At 43.7% G+C, this 20,787-nt stretch overlaps 2 protein-coding genes across 8 annotated transcripts in view; one reads left to right on the forward strand and one right to left on the reverse strand.

The window, feature by feature from the left end:
- The window catches only part of CTNNA2 (catenin alpha 2), a 1,140,635-nt gene that overhangs the window by 752,498 nt on the left and 367,350 nt on the right, over positions 1-20,787 (forward strand). The gene's annotated exons all lie outside the window — the stretch shown is intronic.
- On the reverse strand, positions 5,966-8,825 carry LRRTM1 (leucine rich repeat transmembrane neuronal 1). Of its 2 annotated transcripts, none has more exons than XM_004742294.3 (2): positions 8,192-8,825; positions 5,966-7,924 (listed from the first exon to the last, which is right to left on the reverse strand). In XM_004742294.3, the coding sequence occupies exon 2, from the start codon at positions 7,863-7,865 to the stop codon at positions 6,300-6,302; it is 1,566 nt and encodes a 521-aa protein (XP_004742351.1). In that variant the 5' UTR covers positions 7,866-7,924; positions 8,192-8,825; the 3' UTR covers positions 5,966-6,299. The 2 variants fall into 2 exon arrangements, with proteins under 2 accessions (XP_004742351.1, XP_004742350.1); XM_004742293.3 differs by having other exon boundaries at positions 8,196-8,824.

Raw genomic sequence — 20,787 nt, forward strand, 5'->3', positions numbered from 1 at the left:
ATGACTGCGTCTCAGAACATTCTGTTTCTAAGGGCTGTGATCATTTCCCTGATTCAGAATATATGCACCCTACTCACTAGACAAAGCACATTTGACTTTTTTACAGGGAAACCCATTTCCACCTCAGAGACATTCCAGGCTTGGTCGGAGAAAGAGAAAGCACAAGCAGGTCGGCTGAATTAGTTCTGGGAGGAATATCATGTTTCTCATTTTCCTTCTTGTTAAGTAAATATCCACTGTTAACTTGATTTTTTTTTCCTGTTTCTTAAATGAGGTATTGCTAAGAAAAAGTGGGTCAATTGAGGGTTCTGACAAGTTTCGTCCCAGTTAATTTAAGTTTTGCCATATGTTCTCTGAGAACCATGTGCTAACTACAGGTCTTCTCGCTGATTAGCAACCAACCTGAGGGTTTTTAATTTAGACTTTCAGTTTTCTGGCCAAGAGAGAGGAAGATTAAAAGAGAATAGATCTGGGCGAACCAAAACTTAACTCATCAGAAAGGCTATTTGATGCAAAGCTTGAGCATAATATGTTGGTTTAGACAACCTCATTACTTTGAACCATGGAGCAGAGATTCTTAACCTCAGCACTCTTGACAGTTTGGAACAAAGCATTATTTGTGAGGTGCTTTCTTGTGCATTGTAGGAAGTTTAGCAGGATGTATGACCTCTACCCACTAGATACCAGTAGGGCCCACCACCATGCATGGAAAAAAAGAAAAATGTTTCCAGACATTACCAGTTGTTGAGTGGGTGGCAGGTCTGCCCGTAGAGACATAGTCCTTTTAATGACCAAGAAAGAAATGTGAACCAATCCTCAACAAAAATATGTGGATGGATGCCTATACCTTATTCTCTTTGGGTCTAAAATCTTCTAGATAGAGGTTGACTGGGTGATTAACTGGACAGTTCTGTTTCTGGAAGCCTGCGAGAGGTATCCTCTGTTGGCAGAGCCCTGCATTAACCAGTTAACAGAGGCTAGAGCAAGCAAAGTTACCATGAAAATTCCTAGACTCAGACACATGTACCTACATCCAACAAGAACTTGTGACCATGTGCCCTGTGCCCCAGCTAGTGCTAGCTAAGCTCTGCTGGATGGAGGGGTGGAGGAAGCAACTATTCAAGGAAACAAGAGATAGGGTATAGAAAAAGGCCACGGGACCTGAATACTAGCGCTCCCTGTTATGAGCTGGGTGACTTCACACAAAGCACTGAACATCTCCATGCCTCAGTTTCCTTGTGTATCTCTCACATATCAAGACCTAGCCAAAGGCTCCCACGCCCCATAAATTTTATTCCCTCCATCTTGTTTGCACCTCCGACTACACCTTAAGGATGTAGTGGCCAGGTCCTAGGCTTGTGAGCAAAAAACCAGAGACCTTCAGAAACTGGGTCTACTGAGGAAGGCCAGAAGATGGTGCCCAGTCACAAGTTAAGAATTTTGCCACTTGGGGGTCCCTGGGTGGCTCAGAGGGTTAAGCCTCTGCCTTCAGCTCAGGTCATGGTCACAGGGTTCTGGAATTGAGCCCCACATTGGGCTCTCTGCTGAGCAGGGAGCCTGCTTCCCCCTCTCTGCCTGCCTCTCTGCCTACTTGTGATCTTTCTCCGTGTCAAATAAAAAAATAGAATCTTATAAAAAAAAAAAAAGAATTTTGCCACTTGGATCCCTGGGGGAAAAATAAGAGTAGAATATTTTTAATGGAGAAATAGGTTTCTTAACCTTGAGATGGAACTTATTAGTTAGGAAGGTACTCTCGAAAGAATGCATTGAATTTGCTGGCACTTACCAGTAGGTAGCAGGCTTATACTCTCCTATAGCATGAGGAGCTCAAAAGATCCCCCAGCCTGCAAAGCATCTACCAACTCACTGCCTGATCCCTGATAATACCATCATCCACCTTTACATTTTAATTGTGATTGATTTTATCAGGTCTTTTCCCGACTAACAGTTTGATCATGGAGGAAGAAAGTAGGAGGGTAATTAATGCTGGAAAGTATTTATGTAATGTAATCGTGTGTGTGGCTATATATGTGGTTACAGGAATATGGCCATATGCGCATATGTGTATGGTTTTATCTGTGTTGTGTATGTAAAATGTGTGTGCATGTCCCTAAACTTCTCCTAAATATATATAAAGATTAATTAATAAAAATTAAAATATAAACTTCTCCTAAAACATGACTGTTTAACAGTCGTATTCCTGCTAATTCCTCATTACTTGTTATTCCATCAGGGACAAAACCCAAATCAACCAACATAACTACTTATCTAGAGGAGATCATTGATGCTTCTTTTGACTACCCTGCAACATTATAATACCCATTCTCCAAAAAAGATATACATTCTGGCCTTTTGATAATATTCTCTATGAGAGAGGTATCCAGTACCTTTTATTTCACCAGAATATGTGACCCACCAGTGTCCCCTTCTCTGTGGCGATGCCAGATAGAGTAGGCACCAAACCTGATGACGAGTCGATTAACGTAACCCCAAAACACAGGTGGCCCCTGAGCCCTCCTGTGATCTGGGTATATATAGTTGCTTATGAAACTGGAGAGGAGCATCATGCGGCGTTTGCCCCTCTAATTACTTACACATACTCAGAAATGTGTTGTGGATGCTAAGTCATACCAAATGTCTGCCTTCCTGCAGGCAGGGAGGAAAGGTAAGGCCCACTGATACTTTGAGGAGCTTGGGAGAATATTAAAAAAATGGATTTTAAAGAATGTTTCCTTTTGCTGGAATAATCTTTTTTTGTGATGGCAACTTGCAGTCTTGGGAGTGTGGGTTGTGCTTGGGACTGGGCTTGGGACTGGACTTCTTAACCATCATGGCCGAAGTCTGAGTATCAGGGGTTGCCTTTTCTCTAAAGGAAGGCCAAAGCATTCTTTAACCTGCTCCCTCTGGCACAACCTGAAAGACACGACTGGGCCTAAGACTGGTGTGAGAGTCATTTGTCATCAGAAAGGACTTTTTTTTCCCTACATAAATATTCGAAAAACCTCTATGCCATGGCTGAACTTTAATCATCTGGGAAGGTACTGCAAATGGGGGGTTAATCCATCACAGTGCCCAGGAAGAGACGTGAATTGTGGCCTTAAATTCTTTTCAGATAGCACAGGATAATGATATTAGCACCCTCTGTGGGAAGAACACATAAAAAGGTTCTATGCCTTTAAAAATTAGATTCTCTTTTAAATGTTCAGTACGTGGCTTAGAGGGGTCAGAACAAGTTTCTTGAAGCTTAAAGATTAATTAATTTGTGAAAGAAAAGATTTCAAGTGCCACAAAACCTTAGTTAAAACTACTGATTTCCATTATACCTTCTCTTTCCTCACCCCGTCTTTCTCCAAAGCAAGAGATGCAGGAGCATAAAATGATGTGAGCTACATTCCGTTTGTGTAGAAAACATATTTGCTATAAAGATACATGATGAAAGTTACACAGACACACAAAGTAAGAACACAATTTTCTATGGCTGGCATTTACTCTCCAGTTACCAGATTGCAGATTCCTCTTTACAATGATCTTTCATTAGATGTACGTGGACTTAAGTTCTACATATGTGATACTTAGTCATTTGGTTTGGGGGGGGGGGGGTTGGCTAGCATCATGAAACAAAGCACAATTATTCTCTGGCTTTTTCTCAGGACCACATTAAAAAAAGAAGAATGAAAGGAAAAAAAGGTCTTGGGTATAGGAGATAAACTCTACAGTCTCAACTATCTGTATTTCTGAGGGTAGGGGGACCTGTGGTTCTGATGTTTGCCAGAAAGGATTTGCTTCTGGAAGCTTTCCCTATAAGCACACCAGCACACAGTCCTTAATGCACCAGGGTAGAAGTAGCCTTTGGCACTTTATTCCAGTAACCTTCCTATGAGATTAAATCAGTGGTGTCCAAGGAACTTTCTTTCAATTGCCACAGTTTGGGATTTTTTTTTTTCCTTTCCAAAAAGGGCATGTTGTCTTCTAGAGACCCTTTACTCCAGTTTAATTACAGATGGCACACCCCTAAGCAGACCTTGTTCCTACTGCTCCTGCCCCCTGAGTGATATGCTATTTAAAACAGCAGCCCTGAATTGTCATGCATAGGCTGAATCCAAAACCTTCTCCTCAAAATGATCAAATAAAGCACCTCTCTTCTCGCCTAAATACATGATAAGAGCATGGTGTCTGTCATAATATCATGTTTTAATTAGAAACAAAGACGATGAAGTTTTCTGGTCAGGAAAAATGAGCTGGGGTGCATGTGCATGCCTGTGTGCGTGAGAGAGAGGGAGAGAGAGAGAGAGAGAGCGCGCGCACGCGAGTGAGCTAGAGAGAGAGAGGGAGGGAGGTGTTAAACTCCACTCTCAAGGTTTAGCATCTTAGAGACATTTGCAAAGTATTTCTCTCGAAAGGGCTCCTTATGTGCAGTATTATTAGGCAAATGGATTTCTCCCTAGGTAGAAGAGAAACCTACTACCAGTCCTCAGCCTAAGTAAACCTCCTGGTGATGAGATTCTGCATTTCAGACAGCTGATTTTTCCTCTTTAGGTAGGTGGCTAGAGGCATTTGCATTCGAGAGATGGTGGTATGTGTGTGTGTTTTCCCCTTCCCTCTCCCTACTATCTGAATGTCTCTCAAGAAAAAGAAAGAAAGAAAGAGAGGTAGGGAGGGAAGGAGGGAGGAATAGATAGATGCCAGGTTATAGGATCTTTCAGAAAGAAAGGTGAGCACCTGAGTTTGAAAAAGACTTCTGGGCATGGGTATTGGTTCGGTTTTCACCATCTGCTCTCCATCTCCATTTATTTCCACCATACATTTGCTTAAAGTGTTAGCGAGTGAAAGACCCCTCCCATCCAACACACAGTACTCCTCCCTCTTCCTTCCCTTCACCCACCAACTGCTACTACTCTTTAATTTAGTTCAGTAAACAACCTAAATCTCAATGATGGACCTGGAAACCGGTGAAGGGGTGGGGAAGAAGCAGTCATTGATCCCAACACAGAGAAAAGTAAAAGAGCTCAGGGAAAGCAGGCATTACACAAAAGGGCAATCTGAACAGAGGCAGCTTTTCTGTTCCAGGCTAACAAATTACTCCCGTCTCCATAATATTTGAACACAGGGTCAATGGTGATCTTACCCCTATCCCACCCGACCCCCATTGCTTCTCTACCAAGTCTGCCCCTAAAGTCTCCTGCTAGTTACCCAGTAGGCATTCAGCCAGAGGATTTTTCTCACTGTTCCCCAAAGTAACTAGGAGTGTGCTGTCACTACTGAGAGCCTAAGCTTGCTGCAGTCTTAGCAGTGTGCTCCAGAAAGCACAGCTTTCATCTGCCAGCATTTGGATTCTGTCTTATTCCTCTTCCTCCCCTCAGTCAGATCTTGCTGAACAGGAGCTGAGGGTCTGTCTTTCGCTTGGGAGAGGACAGAAAAGGGCACAAATGCTACCACTCTGGTGAATCAGAGGCATAAGAGAATTATGAACCAGTGACATTTGGGGGTGAGACTTTGAATTGATTTGAAAGATGGTTGTTATATTAAGTGCAAAAATGTTTCTTGTTCATAGGACAAACAATCTGACACTGCCTTTTAAAAGCTATTTGTAATGATCCCTGCCTTCAAGGCTAGGCAGTGATGCTCAGTCCTCAGTTCCACTTTCACTTGCGTTACTGTGACTGCACCGCACTCCCCTAAAAATAATACGAAAGGTCTTGCTTTTTCCCCCTCCAGTCTTTAGTCATGTGGGGATAAATCAACCTCATGAGCTGTATTTGTCCTTCTTAATATTTCAAATTGAGTCTACTAGGCTCCTGAATTTCTGGATTTTCCCTCTAGCCAATGCACCCTCCACCGCCCCCCCCCATACACACACACACAGGGAAGGACGTTTTAACTGTTGCTTCTCTTTTAGCAACAATTCATTTAGGTTACACCAGTCTGTAAAAACTGTAAATGCTATTTTATTTTAAACATTTTAGTTTACAAAAAAAAAAAATCAATGATTGGTACCTTTTTACACTCTCAGATTCCTGAATATGGACAGATCTTCAAAGGAAGGAAGGAGTTCTCATATGAAATTTAAGATAGACTGTCCTGAAGGTTGTGGGGTGGGGTTTTTGTTGTGTTTTATTTAGTTTTTTTGTTTTTAAGACACAATAAAGCTAAAATGTCAAGTCTCTGGGAGATATCCCCTTACAGTTTCAGTCAAGGAGCATATCAGAGCACAGACAAGGAGACCCCAGCCTGGCGCTGGCCGGCTGCCCCAGCTGTCCAGGCGTATTTGGTAGCGCACGGGTTGAGAGCCACTGGGACAATCACACCTCGCATTCCCTTGCGGGCTGCTGGTGGCAGGTACAGGATCCGTACTCGTTGATGATCACCAGGGCTCCCTCAATGTGGTTCGGTTTGTAATCAACGTAGTATTCCTGGGCAGACATGGCAGCCATCTGATGCATGGTCTGTTTCTGCTTTTGCTTCCTGCGCTGCGTGACAAAGCACTGTCTGAGCTGCCTGAGGCTGGCTGGGAAACACTTCCAGGAGACATAGAGCACCAGGACCACGATGAGGAAGGAGAAGATGAGGGCCATGGTGCCTGTGACCACCTTGTGTATCTGCACAGCGTTCTCGGCATGCTCGCCGCCGGGGAGACCCACCGTAGCCGGCTCGTCCGTGCCGTCGAGCTGCCCCTCCCTTCCGTCAGCGAGTGTGGTGGCCGGGCTGGCCAGGAGCCCCAGGTCACTGTGGTTGGTGACGGCTGAGAGCAGGTGGCCGCTGGTGGGCTCGGCATCCTCGCACAGGTGGAAGGCGTACACGGCGTCTAGGACGTCCTCGCCCTGCGCGTACTCCGGGCTGGCGCACTGTAAGTTGCCATCGTAGCGCCCCTGGAAGCTGCTGAGCCATGAGGCCAGGGCGCACACGTTGCGCCCACAGTCCCATAGGTTCCCGGCCAAAGTGATGCTTGTCAGCGATTTCCAGGAGTTGAGGATCCGGGGCTCGATGTAGGTGAGGCGGTTGGAGTCCAGCTGCAGAGACTGCAGGTGCGGCACGGTCTCGAACACATGGGGCTCCATGTACTCGATCTCGTTGCCAGACAGGTCCATTTTCTCCAGGTTCCAAACCCAGTCCAGCGAGCTAACCACAATGGCCACCTTGTTCCTCTTCAGGCAGAGGGAGTGCAGGGAGATGAGGCGTGGGAAGTGGGCGAAGTTCACCTTGACCAAGTCGTTGTGCTCCAGGTGCAGCTCGGTAAGCTTGAACAAGCCGGCGAAAGAGTTGCGCGCCAGACTCTTGAGCTGATTGTATCCGATGTCAAGAAACTTGAGGCTGCGGCAGTCCTGGAAGATGCGTACCGGCACGAACTGGATAGCGTTGGACCGCATGTGCAGCGTGGTGAGCTTCCGCAGCCCGTGGAAGAGGTCGGGCGCCAGCGCCTGCAGCTTGTTGTACGAGAGGTCCACGCTGCGCAGGTTGGGCATGGGCCGGAAGGTGGTGTTGGCCAGTTGGGTGATCTGGTTGGAACTCAGTGTGAGTTCCTTAACTCGGCGCAGTTTCTGAAAGGCGTCCCCCTGCACCGAGCAGATGTGATTGTGATCCAGATAGAGCCACGTGAGCTGCATTAACCCCGTGAACTGGCCGGCGCGCAGCTCCGAGAGGCTGTTGTAGCGCAGGGACAAGCCCAGCAGGCCGGACAGGTTGTGGGGCGCCTCGGTGAGGTTGAGCGCCTCGCAGTACAGCAGCCGCCCCTCGCACCGGCACAGCTGCGGGCACCCGCTGGGGGCGGCGGGCAGCATCTGAAAGCAGGCCCCCAGCAGACACAAGACCACCCCCGAGGGCCTCCTCAGCAGCCAGTATAGACAGAGACCGAGCAGCAGGAAATCCATTAGCGAGAATCTTTCCAGAGAGGCTGGAGAATGTCCATTGGAAGCGCTCGGTCAGAAATCTACATCATATTTTATTCCAAGGGAGGGGGAGCAGGGGAGGGGGAGAAAAGGGCAAAATCAAATAAATATATTGAAATAAAGAAGGACCCCCCCTCCCCAAAGCCACACGTTCACCTCTAAGCATGCAGAAAGCTGGGCAGCATAGAAAGTTCACAGCCACGGAAAGATCAAAGAGATGGTGATTTGGTCCATGTTAGATGCTGCAGCAAAGAAAAGGGAGGAAAAAAAAAATCTTCGGGAAAGAATTTAATTAAAAAGTGTCTTACCCACCCTTTTCCAGAGAGTGACAACCTCCATTCAGCTGCTCCCTTTGTGTGCAGGCTAATTATATGCAGGGCGAGAGAAGACCCCTCTGTGTTTCCGAGGCAGCCCCGGTCCGCGGCCGGCGGATCTGGCAGGCGCACAATGTCTCACTTTGCTGCTCGGCTCTGGGCTGCAAGGGCGGCTGGCGAGGCGGGGAGGCGACTTCTAGGACCCGCAAGTTTCCCAACTACGTGCCGGCGCTGGGCTTCGCCTTCCTGCTGCTGTCCTTTCCCTCTGCAGTTCGGACTGTGACGTTGTGGGGGGAAAAAAAAAAAAAAACTCCAAACTCGGGGCTCACGACTCCCCTGGATTTGGCAGTCTGGTTAATGTCCGTCATTGGAAAGGACCACTGACCGGAGCCACCTTTTACTCCGCGGAGACCGCCTGCCATTCGCGCCCGGGGCGGCTGCGGAGAGCCCGCTCGCTCATGCTTTTCGGGCGGCGGGGAGGTGCGGGCGGCGGGCGGCGCGGGCGGCGGCGCGGGGAGCGGGGAGCGGCGCCCGGGCTCCTTCCCTCCGCCAGGCTGTGTGCGGCGCGAGCTTGCACAGGCACCTACTGCTCACTGAGTGTCGTAAGCTGCTCACGATTGTGCGTCTTCCCGGAGCACCTCAGACATGGGCAGATTGAAAAGGGGTGGGCATAAAACCAACATTTTACCGAGCCACTAAAGTAATATATGTTCTTTGATGAAACGGAAAACACTTTCAGCTTTTTTGTCCATATATCAAAAAAAGGGGGGGAGAGGGGATGTAGATGTGGGGTAGCATCATCAACGACATGATATTTCCAAGCAGGAAACTGAAAGATTCTGTTCTCTCCCCCTTTCCTTTTGAGGATGTTTCCCCCTTCCCCCCTTTAAAGCTGTCTACGTATAAGAGACACGTAGGAATCTGTAGAGAAATCAACATTTGGTCCTTTGCTTTAGAAAAGCAACTTGAGAGAAGATAGAGTAAAGCAGTGATTGTGGGGGCTTGGCTAAGATTTTTTTTTTTTTTCCGTTTCCCCTTTCCTTACAGGCACTGGAGTTCTGCAGTCAGCCAGCCCTTTTTAGTGGTAGATGGGGAAATGGTTTCTAAATCCAGTGGGTTTGGAAAGCATCCCGGTTTGGTGGTATGAGACCCAGTGTGGCAGAACCGTATGTCTGTGTACAGGGAGTCCTGCCTGAGAGCCTTCGGGGACTTAATCATTCCCCTTAGATGTCTGTAAGGTCCCAGGTGGATTAAAGAAAGATTCTGCTGTATGACACCCAGGAGGGCTGACCCCAACATGCTGCACATGGTGATTACAGCACCCTGGGGTACCCTCTAGGAGAAAATGCTAGAGAATAAGTAGAGAAAGAGTAGTTTAAACCATAATGAAACCTACCCCCCCATACACATAATCCTAATTAAACTTAGAGACTGTTGCTAAATTGTGCCTTCTAAGTGTGAAGAGAATTCTTTGCCTGATTATTTCCATTCAGAATCATCTGTAGATGGGGTTCTTATAATGAGCTCGCTCTCTCTCTTGTTCCAACCAAAAGGCTTGGAGAGGATCTGTATGGCTATTGTCAGGAACCTGTTGATCATTTGTTTAAAAAAAAAAAAAATCCTCAGAGATGGCAGAGGGAAAGGAAACCCTTCTGGAAGTGAGTGTGGGTAAGCCTAGCGTTTGACAGAGATAATCAAGGATATGATGGGGGAATCCTTGTGAATCTCCAGCTCCTCTCTTTGAATTCCCATCATCTCTGCTTCTCAGGGATTGAAAGTCAGTGGGTATCTATAGTGGTACTGACTTTGATAAGAAGGTGGTAGGTTACCAAAGCTCCCAGGCTGGATTGACTTTGGACAAGTAACTGCGTTGGTTCTTACTTAGCATCCAAGCTGAAGGCACCAGCCAGTCAAGTCAAAGTAATCAAAGACTGGTGGTACTTTTCAGGAAAAGTCCTATGAACAGGGGCATGAATATTACATTTTTTATTCATCTGAGCTCTGCCCTGGTTATTTATCTCCAAGATGTGTTATTTAATTGGAAGGAAAACAAATCCAAGATGTCCTGGACATCATATGTCATCTTGGGACTTAGAAGAGATGTTAGAAAATCAGGCCCCTTGGGGTTCCTGGGTGGCTCAGTGGGTTAAGCCTCTGCCTTTGGCTCAGGTCATGATCTCAGGGTCCTGGGATCGAGCCCCATATTGGGCTTTCTGCTCAGTGGGGAGCCTGCTTCCCCACTCTCTCTCTGCCTACTTGTGATCTCTGTCAAATAAGTAAAATCTTTGAACAAAAAGAAAAGAAAAGAAAATCAAGTCCCTTAATTTTGCACATGATGAAACTGAGACAGAGAGATATCAGGCTGTTACTCAAGGTCTTACAGCTCGCTACCCCACAGATGGATTTTTTGCTGTCCCACACCTAAGTGGTGTTCTTCCCTTGCCATTCTTGATGGTTGCCTCTCTGTCACTCTAGCCACCTACCTGACTCTGGACTGGGCACCTGCAGTTTTCATCCTGGCACCTGCAAGATGCTGCGGAACACTTGAGCAGACAAACAATTTCACCATCAAGTGTTTTCACCTTTGCCAACACAATTATTCCTGACAGCAGGCTGGCTGATTGAGCCATAAACTCTAAAGGGTGGTGGGGGAGGCGGGGGCAGGCAGGAGTAAACATTGGCCAACCATTCAGCAAGCACTGTGAGTCTAAACCACCCAATCCCCAGGGCTGCTAGGAAGAAAATCCTCCTAATGCAGACAGCTTGGCAAAGTGATGATGGAGCCTGCCAAATGGGCAAGAAGAGGTCCCACTTTGGATGTCACTTGATTTGTAGAGCTGGTACAGAGAGGCAGAAGAGAGTTGAGTGTTGGCAAGGAGGAAAGAGAATAAAATTAAATTCACTGCATTTATATGTGAGTTTTCTTCTAAGTATGCTATTCAAAATGTAGAAGATGTGTCTAGGTTGTAATTAAGATATATGTGTGTGTGTGTGTGTGTGTGTATTATATATATATACATATATATATGCTTTTCACATTATTATCCTGCAAATCATTTCATCTGGATGGTATCTTTAAACCTTTCCCACCTCTAATGTGGCAAGTTTGCATCTTTTCTACGCTTTTAAACCCTTTGGCAGAACTGTATACATTAACAGATTGAAATGAGCTTTATTGAAATTTAGCTATTCTAAGTCATCTAAGTTGCAGAATCCCAATTTATTATGTATTTAAAGCATACCAGCACTGATTAAATCAATGCAAATTAGGTTAAATAAGAACAACATGAATCAAGTGTTTCAGCAAAGTTGAGTTGAGAAACGACAACTTTTGAGTCACCACAGCAAGTTGATATAGGCTGTTTTTTGCGAGTTTTAATTTCATGCTTCTCAGGGTCCAACACACTAACAAGTAAAAATGAAAAGAAATCCCCTGAAGTTCTCTCTTTCCTCAAGTTTGATCTTTTCTCTCTCCTTACCTGTCTTGTGAGAACATCTCATTCAGGGTATAATGTGGCTGTTGCATGTACTTGGTCAGTCTCTTCTTCTGGGCGAACCACAGGTTCCTGCTGACAAAATTTGACTCCTTCAGTGTTGATTGCAGATCAGAGGTACTTTACATGCTCCAAAAACACCCTTAACATTTTCCACTTTCATATGGGGAATGAGCTTATCCCTGTCTTGCTGAGCCACCAGAGTACAGTAGTCAGACATCCAGAAAACCACCCCCAAGCCATCACGCCAACGTGTGATTGGGAACTGAAGTCAGAAAGGAAGAAAATCTTGAAAATATCGTTTCAGAAAATGGAAGGAACTCTGGGGTCCACTCTGACTGCCAAAATGCAATCTGGAATTAAGAGAAGGTAGAAGAACAAGCTTGAGACAGCTGGAAAGGGCAGAGTATAGCTTGGAGGAGGAAAAGGTGATTAATTTCTCCTCTTCTAAGCCTTAAAAATGAACCTTTGCATAATAAGCCCTCCGCTTTTTCTTGATACTTCATGCTGTGATGGGGGGTGGTGAGGAGCAGGGTAGGGGGTAATCACATACAATTTTTAAGGGATATGTCTTTCCCATTTTATCTCAACTGGAGATCACCTCCAATTTGTTTCTTGTAGTCAAAATAGTGCGTGAACCAAGAGGTGCAAGTGAAGAACATCTGAAATGAACAGGTGTTCTGGGGATTGGCTTTCCATTAGCAGTCTTTGGCAGTGTTCAAGGAAAGAGAAATTTGAGTGGTGATTTTAATGTTCTGTCATTGCCGGCACCAGCTTGGACCTTGATCTTTATGCTGTTGTCTTTAATTTTCAGTAGCAGTGAACCATGGCTTTCTTTAAAAGGAAACATTTAGAGGAAGGGGAGGAGGGTGGGAGTCACAATTTCAAAAGGAGAGAATTAACTCTGTTGTTTCTGTGGACACACAGCATACAGCTGGCATTTTACTGAATGCCTCTGAAGATGCACATGAGGCCAAAGGTGAGGGCCCTAAGTCTTCTCTCAGGAGTTCTACTTAGGAGAAACAAATTAAAGAGGGGAGGCCAATTTTTTTATTTTCTTACCAAACTTTGTCCTCCTCTTAAAACTAGGTAGTAGTACAGATAGCAGTGGGGAAGTACCTGCCATGTTCAGTGCATGATGGGAATAATGGAGGTGAACCCAAGAAATGCAGTGACTCAGTGCTTCCTTCCAGGAACTTTAGGTAGGAAAGAGAAGCAGACACTGAGGGACTTTGCCAATAATATTTATATATTGCCCACTGCCTGAGAGTATATGTCTCAAAAACATACAAATGAGAATAACTGAGAGATCCAATGGGACCATGTTTAAAGTTTTCATTGATGGAAGTAAAGCTCATGAGTTTTGATTGAGTTTATGGACTCAAGATACAGGTGCACTGACAGGAGGTGTGGGCATCATAAAGGCATTAAGTACAAATATGGGAATGGGAATGCTTAAAACTTTTTGAGTAGCTCCATTTCTTCATGGGGTGGGGAAGAAGGTAAACAGGGACAAGTGGAACCTCTGCGCTGGGAAGAAGAAGGTCGGTAAAGGGCTTCCAATGCCATACTGAAAGTTTGAGTTTGCTATATTGTTTCAGTCTCTGAGATCTGCCTTATTTCAAGAGGCTGTTCTGTTATGTGGGGCCCTTCTCTGTAGATTCCCTCTGCATTGCCATATGTTCTGATTTGTCATATTATACCTAACTGTTGTATCCTTTCTCAGTCTCTGCCTACCTTCATTCTAGCCATCTTCAAGGTTGATATGAAATTTCCTTTATGAGTTCTTAACAGATCTCCCCATAAAGCGATCTTTCATTCTTCTGAGCTCTATTAGCATCTTGTCTTTACCAAGCCTATGCCTGGTGCTGTTCCCTTTGTAGGAGTGTGGCAGTAATTTCTAGTATTTTAGCACTAAATGCGATGTTAAAGGTCTTGGAGACTACAGTAAAAAGATCTTGACTGGGGTCCCTTCTTTGCCATTTTGTATCCATTTGATCCCATACTGGTCACTCGATTATCAGTAAAATAGGACTGAGTATGGCTATTTTAAAAGAGTCATGGGGAAATTCAGTGAGATGGTGTGTATTAGTATCTTGCAACTCAAAAGTGTATGCCTGGGACTCACAGTCTTAAAGTATGTTAAACAGATGGAATCAGGTGTCTTCTGAGACCCACAGAATCACATCTGCATTTTACCATTAGCCCTAGGTTAAAGTTAAATTTTGAGAAGGATTCTGTTGAAGCATTGACAAAGTCTAACCTGAAAAAGGAACCCAGGGGTCACCAATTTCCTAGTGTTATAATTGCGGAATTGAAGGGTCAGTTATGTTAATTGCCCATGACTGTTGGTAGAATTTAGACAAAAACCCCCTTCTGAATCTTGTTCTCTCTCTGATTAGATTTCAGACAAAGAGAATGCAAAGTCTGTGTCTATCATAGTAACCTGGTACTTGGTAGGTTCTTAATAAGGTTTGGTTTTATCATCGTTACAGCAGGAAGAACAGAACCCTTGTATGTGCTAGCTTTAGGCATCTTCCACCTTCCTCTTCAGTATTCCTGTCACTGCCAATCTGCATATATTTCTCATGGACATTTTAGTTTTACCTTTTCATTATAGAAAAATAAAAGTTAAAAAAAAATACACGAGAAAAACTGAAAATTAAAATGAAAATTTTCACGTATATTTCAATATCCAGAAATCAACTATTAAGTTTGGTGTATGAATTTGTCTATTTTGCATATATTTTCTAATAATCTGGTAACATTACTCATATTCCTTTGTAACTGTTTTCCTCATTGTGTTATTTTTCACATTAAGAATACAAATCAATAGAATCATCTTCAGTGCTATAAAATATTCTATTTTATTTCTCTTATCCATCCCCTCTTGTTTACCAATTACTTGGTTTTGTCTCTTAGCTATTATAAAATAGCCCTGATGAACATGCTTATACATATACTACAATAGATTGAATCCTTATATCCCCCTAAAATTCATACGCTGAAAACCCAGTCCCAGGGTAATGCTATTTGGAGGTAGGGACTGGCAGGGACACTAGATCAGGAGGATGGAGCCCTCATGAATAGAATTAGAACCCTGATCAAAGAGACCCCAAAGAGTTCTTTGGCCTCTTCTGCCATGTGAGGACAGCAAGAAGATTATCTATGAACTAGGAAGCAGGCTCTCCCCAGAAACCGAATCTGCATGCACCTTGATTTTAGACTTCTAAACCTTTAAACTGTGAGAAATAAATGTTCATTGTGTAAGCCACCCAGTCTGAGGTAGTTTGTTATATAGCAGCCTGAACGAACTAGGACATAGTCCTCTGCTTGTTTGGACAACTGTGGCCTTAAATTTTAATTCTAAAATTAACATTCAAAGAGTGGGGACTTTTAAAAGACTTCCCATAGGTAGTACCAAATTGTCTCCTGGAAAGGTTGTACACATTTCATCCTCAATAGCTCTTTCACTGCTTTCTCTTCTCCTTGAGAAACTCTACCATACCACAAACAGAAACATCTTTTCGTCCTCTCTCCTTTGTCTCACGCAGGCACTGATTGAGATGACTATCTGAATGTTCTCCCTGTCTTGGAACTATCATTCCTCCCTATTCTGGTTTCTCCACTCCTTCCCATAGAGTCCATTCCCACTTCAGATGGAGGGTTGGGCTTTGCAGGCTCCAGCATTCCTTTTGGGAGTTCATGAGCATTTCATTCTCACATCTTATTAAGTAGCCGTCCAGCCAAATAATTTTCATAAAGGTTTTAATGTCTGAAAATAGCTTACTGCAGTGTTACTTAAAGTCCTCTGTTGGGATAAGAATGTTTAAATGTTTTTTTTTTTTTTTGTTGTTGTTGTTGTTTTAAATGAACCAGACTCTGCTCTGTTCTATGAGACTCAGAACACACTTTTGATTTCAGTCACAGGATATCTTGTTTTTCTTGATTTCACCCTATTATTTAGGACACCTATTAACACCAAACGAATGTGTTAGGACAGCTTTGGAAACATCTATTTAATTGCAGTCCATGGGAACATCTGACTCTAACTTGGCTCTCACCCTACCAGAGTGATTCTAAGGTTTGGATTTCAAGCCCTAAAGTAGGACACTGGTGCGACAACTTGTCCCCCACCCCCACCCCAGGTCCCAGAATTTATGAAGATAGCTAAACAACACAGTTCTTCTGCTTGATATTAGCAAGGTTTACCTCCTCATCCTGGTTACAAATAATGAAACCAGTTTAATACTGTAGTAAGTTCTGTCTCTGATATATCTTGACATTTAATTATCTTGTTTTATAGAATTTTCCAGATGTCACTAATTTTGCCCTAGCAGACACAACAAAAATTCCTAAGAGCAGACTTGTTATGTTCCTGCTCTTACGACCCTTTAATATCTACCTCCAAAAGTACAGAAGAAGATCAGATATGAGAGACCATACATAAAGAGCAGAGGAATAGCCACCTACCACTGATACACATGCAAACTCTCTTGATGAATGTAGGCTGGCACAGTTCTGTGTTCATAGAGATTCTTGGTGAATAGTTTATTAGCTGGTTCGAATTCTTGCCTAATCTATAGTCAATGAAATCTGAGCTAATATAAATAGCTTCTAAGTATACTGACATGTAGGCACAAAATAATAACCCAATTTTGGTATTGAATTCACACAGATTTATTAATGCCATTTATACATGGCATTCTTACAAAGATCTCTTTTGTGTAGGAAGTCCCCCACCATCCATAAGCAATGAGCTTTCTGTGGTAAATTTACCTGCTCAGTTGGATGCATTTATGTCTTTATTTAAATCATCTCCCATTCTCTGGAACTACTTCTTAATCCCCCACAGACACCTTGAGAGTGCCTTTTAATTATTTAACATAAATGTCTATTGCTGTTCTTATTTGTTTTTCTTTTAAGTCAAATGGAGGTTTAGCTGATGAGATAAAGAATTCGATAAAAGGTAGTCCCTGCCTCCAGTGTTCTCAGATCTGGATTGCAGGTGATGGGTAGCAAAGCAATTTGATTCGTGCTGTGGCAGAGATGTAAATAAGAGTGGTGGTTGGAGAGATTTCTCCAGCTAGTTGAGCAAGATCAGCCAGAGGAGCCAGGAGAAAAGGAGGAGGAGCTGACCAGATGGAAGGGTGGAGGCCACTCCAGTTAGGAGCCAAAACCTGTGAAAAAAACCACAAAGGCTTCTGAAATGCATAGGGTATCGGGAACACATGTATGAAGAGAGATGAGACTGGAATGTTAGCTTAGAGCTAGAACTGGGAAAACTTTCAACCTGGATTCCAATTTCCAGGATGTGGGGACAATAAATGACGGCCTTGAATGTGTAGGGCAGGGAAATGGGTCCTGGAAGGAAGAAGAACAGTTGGGAGGCTACCACATCTGCCCAAATGAGATACTGTCAGCCCAAGCGGGACTTACTCTATTAACCTTAGAAATGGATGGCGCAGGCCAAGTACAGTAATAGTTTTGTAGTGGGATTGGCAATCGTGTAAATAGTACTTTTTCCGAAAATTAATTTAAGATGATTTCAATAGAATGGGCTAATCTAGGGTACATGGAAAGCAAGGAAGAGTAGGATGTGGAAGCAAACTAACATCTGCAGCTAAGAGTAAGCAGTTGAAAGTGGAAATAGAGGTTATAGCTAGGCATAGAGACTGAGGCATCTCTGGAAGGTACATGGTGGTTAGAACGGTGGTGGTAGGTGCAAATCCCCAGGCAGGGAGACTAGCCTTTAGCTGGTGCACCATCAGAAGTTCTTTGCCGTCTAGTAAGACAGTGTGGATGTGGGAAGCAACTGGATGACAGGGAATGGCAGGGCCCAGGCTCTCTGGGAAGTGTACGTTTTGCTTAAAGGCTATCAAATTCTAATTTTTAAAAATCAGATTATATTAGTAAGCAAGTGATATTGCAGACTGTATTCAGCTTGTGAAATACCTGTTGGCAAAGCTTCTTTTAAAATAGTGTTCTTGACATGAAAGGATGAGAGGGAGCAGAAGAGGTAGAAATTGCCTCAGTAGGTGAGATAGTTTAAAAAAAATTGAGAAATGCTGTATAGTCTGTAGTGACCAGCCTTTAATATATAGGCATAGCCATGACAGTGTCATTAATATGGATTTCACGTGGCTGTGAAAAAGGAAAAAATATGGCTGACATTGACAGGTTTTGAGAGGAGTGCAGATGGTCAAGGATTACTGACGCTAAGGGAGAGACCCCAACGATCAGTAAACCTGCAAAGGAAAAGTACAGCCCTGGTGCTGTCTGTCTAGGGACTGTGTCAATGACCGGCTGGCATGGAGCGTATCCCTCTCCCAAGAGGGTTTGTCACTGGCATCTCACATCAGTGTTAAGATTGTTCCTTTGCGGATGGACCTTGTATTACCTTCTCAAACATAAAACAGGGTGATGACTGGAGATCGTGTCCTTCAGAGTGCCGTCCTATATTTGCATTTTAGCAGAACAATCTGAGACATTGAATAACTTACTGAAAAAACGTGGAATTTCTGATGCTCTATCAGGCTGAAAAGTATTCTGCCGTTTATCAGCGATACGACCTGGGCAAAGTGACTTAACTTCTAAATAGAAGTATTTAACATAGTAAAATAAAAAAATAAATTGAATTATAAAAATAGAGAAGTAGTACAAATGTCATTGCAATAACTATTTATCTCAATTTATATTACATAAGACCAATGTTATATCACTTTGAAGACAAAAAGGAAAAAGAATCTCTAGCACGATGGTATTAGCCATCTCTGACTTAAACTCTTACTGCCCCTTCTTTAAGTACCTGTTCCTGCTTCAGAGGCTGCATAAAAACAGAAAGAAGAAACAAAAAGCTTGGCTTAAGCCAATGATGATTTTATTTAGTTCCTGGTTCTGTGTGTTGGCTCCAGAGATCTGTATGGGACAGCTTGATGGTTCTCGCTCAAATGTCTGTGATCAGATGGAGAATTAGCTGGGAATCAGGCAATCGAGGATGGCTTCACTCACAGGCATAAACGTTGGCAGGCTGGGGCCCCACTGACTGACTCACTCACTCACTGTAGCCCGGGACCCCTCAGTTCTCTTTCATGCGGCCTTTTGTCCTCCAATAGGCTACCTCAGGTGCAGTTATGCAGTGACTACAGGGTTCCAAGAGGGGCAAGAAAGAGCAAGTCCCAGTATGCAAATACATTTCAGAGTCCAGAGTGCTGACCATAACCCCATGTGACCCATATCCTTCAAGTCTCGCCTTCTGGCAAATTGCTGTCGTCTGTTGCCTAAAGCTAATTACATGGTCAGCCTGACCCAAGGAGTGAGGATTAGGCTCCATTTCTGGATAGGAGTGGAGGAACTTATGGTGGTTTTTACAGGTTAAATAAGGCATCAGTGGATTAATATTTACTCTGTCTGTAAATAGTAAATACTCTAAAACAATTTTTATTTCTCAAGCCATGTGGTCCAAACACTGTGGTCCATAAGCATCAAGGGCCAGAAGCCTGGGCATCACGTAGAGCTTCTTAGAAATGCAGAATCACATATTAGATATGCTGGATCAGAATGGACAATTTTGCAAGAACCCCAGCTGAATCCTAAGTCTGTTAGGGTTTTAGGAGCATGGTATCTCTTCACTATTCCTCATAATTCCTTTTGCTAGTTGCTATGTTCTCCTGTTGAGTGATAGATCTTTGATTTTTTTTTTAAAGATTTATTTATTTATTTATTTGATAGAGAGAGAGAGAGAGAGATGACAAGCAGGAAGAGAGGCAGGCAGAGAGAGAGGAGGAAGCAGGCTCCCTGCTGAGCAGAGAGCCCGATGTGGGGCTCGATCCCAGGACCCTGGGATCATGACCTGAGCCGAAGGCAGCGGCTTAACCCACTGAGCCACCCAGGTGCCCCTAGATCTTTGATTTTTAAAGGTGTCAGAACTGTTTCCTCCTGCACAATTGAAACAGAACAAACATAGGTTTAAACAGTAAAACAGGTTGCTTCACAGCATGAACAGCTACAGAGAGAGAGGGTATAACATTTTTCCGCTCAATTGTCCTTTGCCTATAAAAATAGAAATTTAAAATTAAAATAACAGTACATAAATATTAAAGGATATTGTATTTAACTAGGAATCACCATTTAGATGTTAGGACAGTTTTTAACATAGAAACTGCGAGGCACATACTACTCTGAAACCATCCTTTTACATTCCTAAACACTTGCTAACTGGACCTTGTTTCTCTCAAGGTTGAAAGATTGACTTTGCAACCATTAGACCACAAGTTAAATATCTCTAGAATGTGTATGAGTCCTTAGGTCCTCTTTCGACCTTTACACAAGTAATGAGACCAGCAGAACTTACGAAGCATCTAGCATGTGCAGACCACTGGTCTCAACTCACAGGAAATACAAGTATGCCATAGATTGTTGGGTTCTGTTCACTTCAACCCCAGAAGTAAGTGGGGATAGAAAGGAGGAAAGCCAAAGCTTTCAACAATAAAAGTGTATTTCACTAGGCTAAAGACAAACAAGTAACATCTAAAAGACTTCTAGCTTTTCTATAAATAAATCTTTTTTTTAAAAGATCTTATTTATTTATTTGACAGACAGAGATCACAAGTACACAGAGAGGCAGGCAGAGAGAGAGAGAGAGAGAGAGAGAGGGAAGCAGACTCCCCACTGAGCAGAGAGCCTGATGTGGGGCTCCATCCCAGGATCCTGAGATCATGACCTGAGCCAAAGGCAGAGGCTTAACCCACTGAGCCACCCAGGTGCCCCATCTTCTAGCTTTTCTAAAGGTCTGATTTTCCTCTGAGAGGAAGAAAGTGGTTGCAACTTCCGCTGCCTTCCTCTGGTTTACTTTGTCCTCAAGACTGAGGGAGGCGAGGAGAAGCAACAACATGAAGACATTTTGCATTAAAGTGTAATGCTGTCATTCTATGTGAAATTTACCTTGAGTATTCTCTTTTTGGAATGGGATAACTTTTTCTTTGAAGCTGTAATTAATGTTGTCTCAAATATATGTGTTCTGGGGTCCTGGTCTTGTCCATCAATGAGTCCACAAGTCACTAGCTACATATGTGTTGAGCGCTTAGCTTATAGGCA

This window comes from Mustela putorius, unplaced genomic scaffold, assembly GCF_011764305.1.
Source record: "Mustela putorius furo isolate JIRA1106 unplaced genomic scaffold, ASM1176430v1.1 tig00000281_pilon_pilon_pilon, whole genome shotgun sequence".
Taxonomy (NCBI): Eukaryota; Metazoa; Chordata; class Mammalia; order Carnivora; family Mustelidae; genus Mustela; species Mustela putorius.

Coding starts and splice junctions, on each gene's coding strand:
- LRRTM1 (XM_004742294.3), bottom strand. CDS start 7,865: ATGGATTTCCTGCTGCTCGGTCTCTGTCTATACTGGCTGCTGAGGAGG.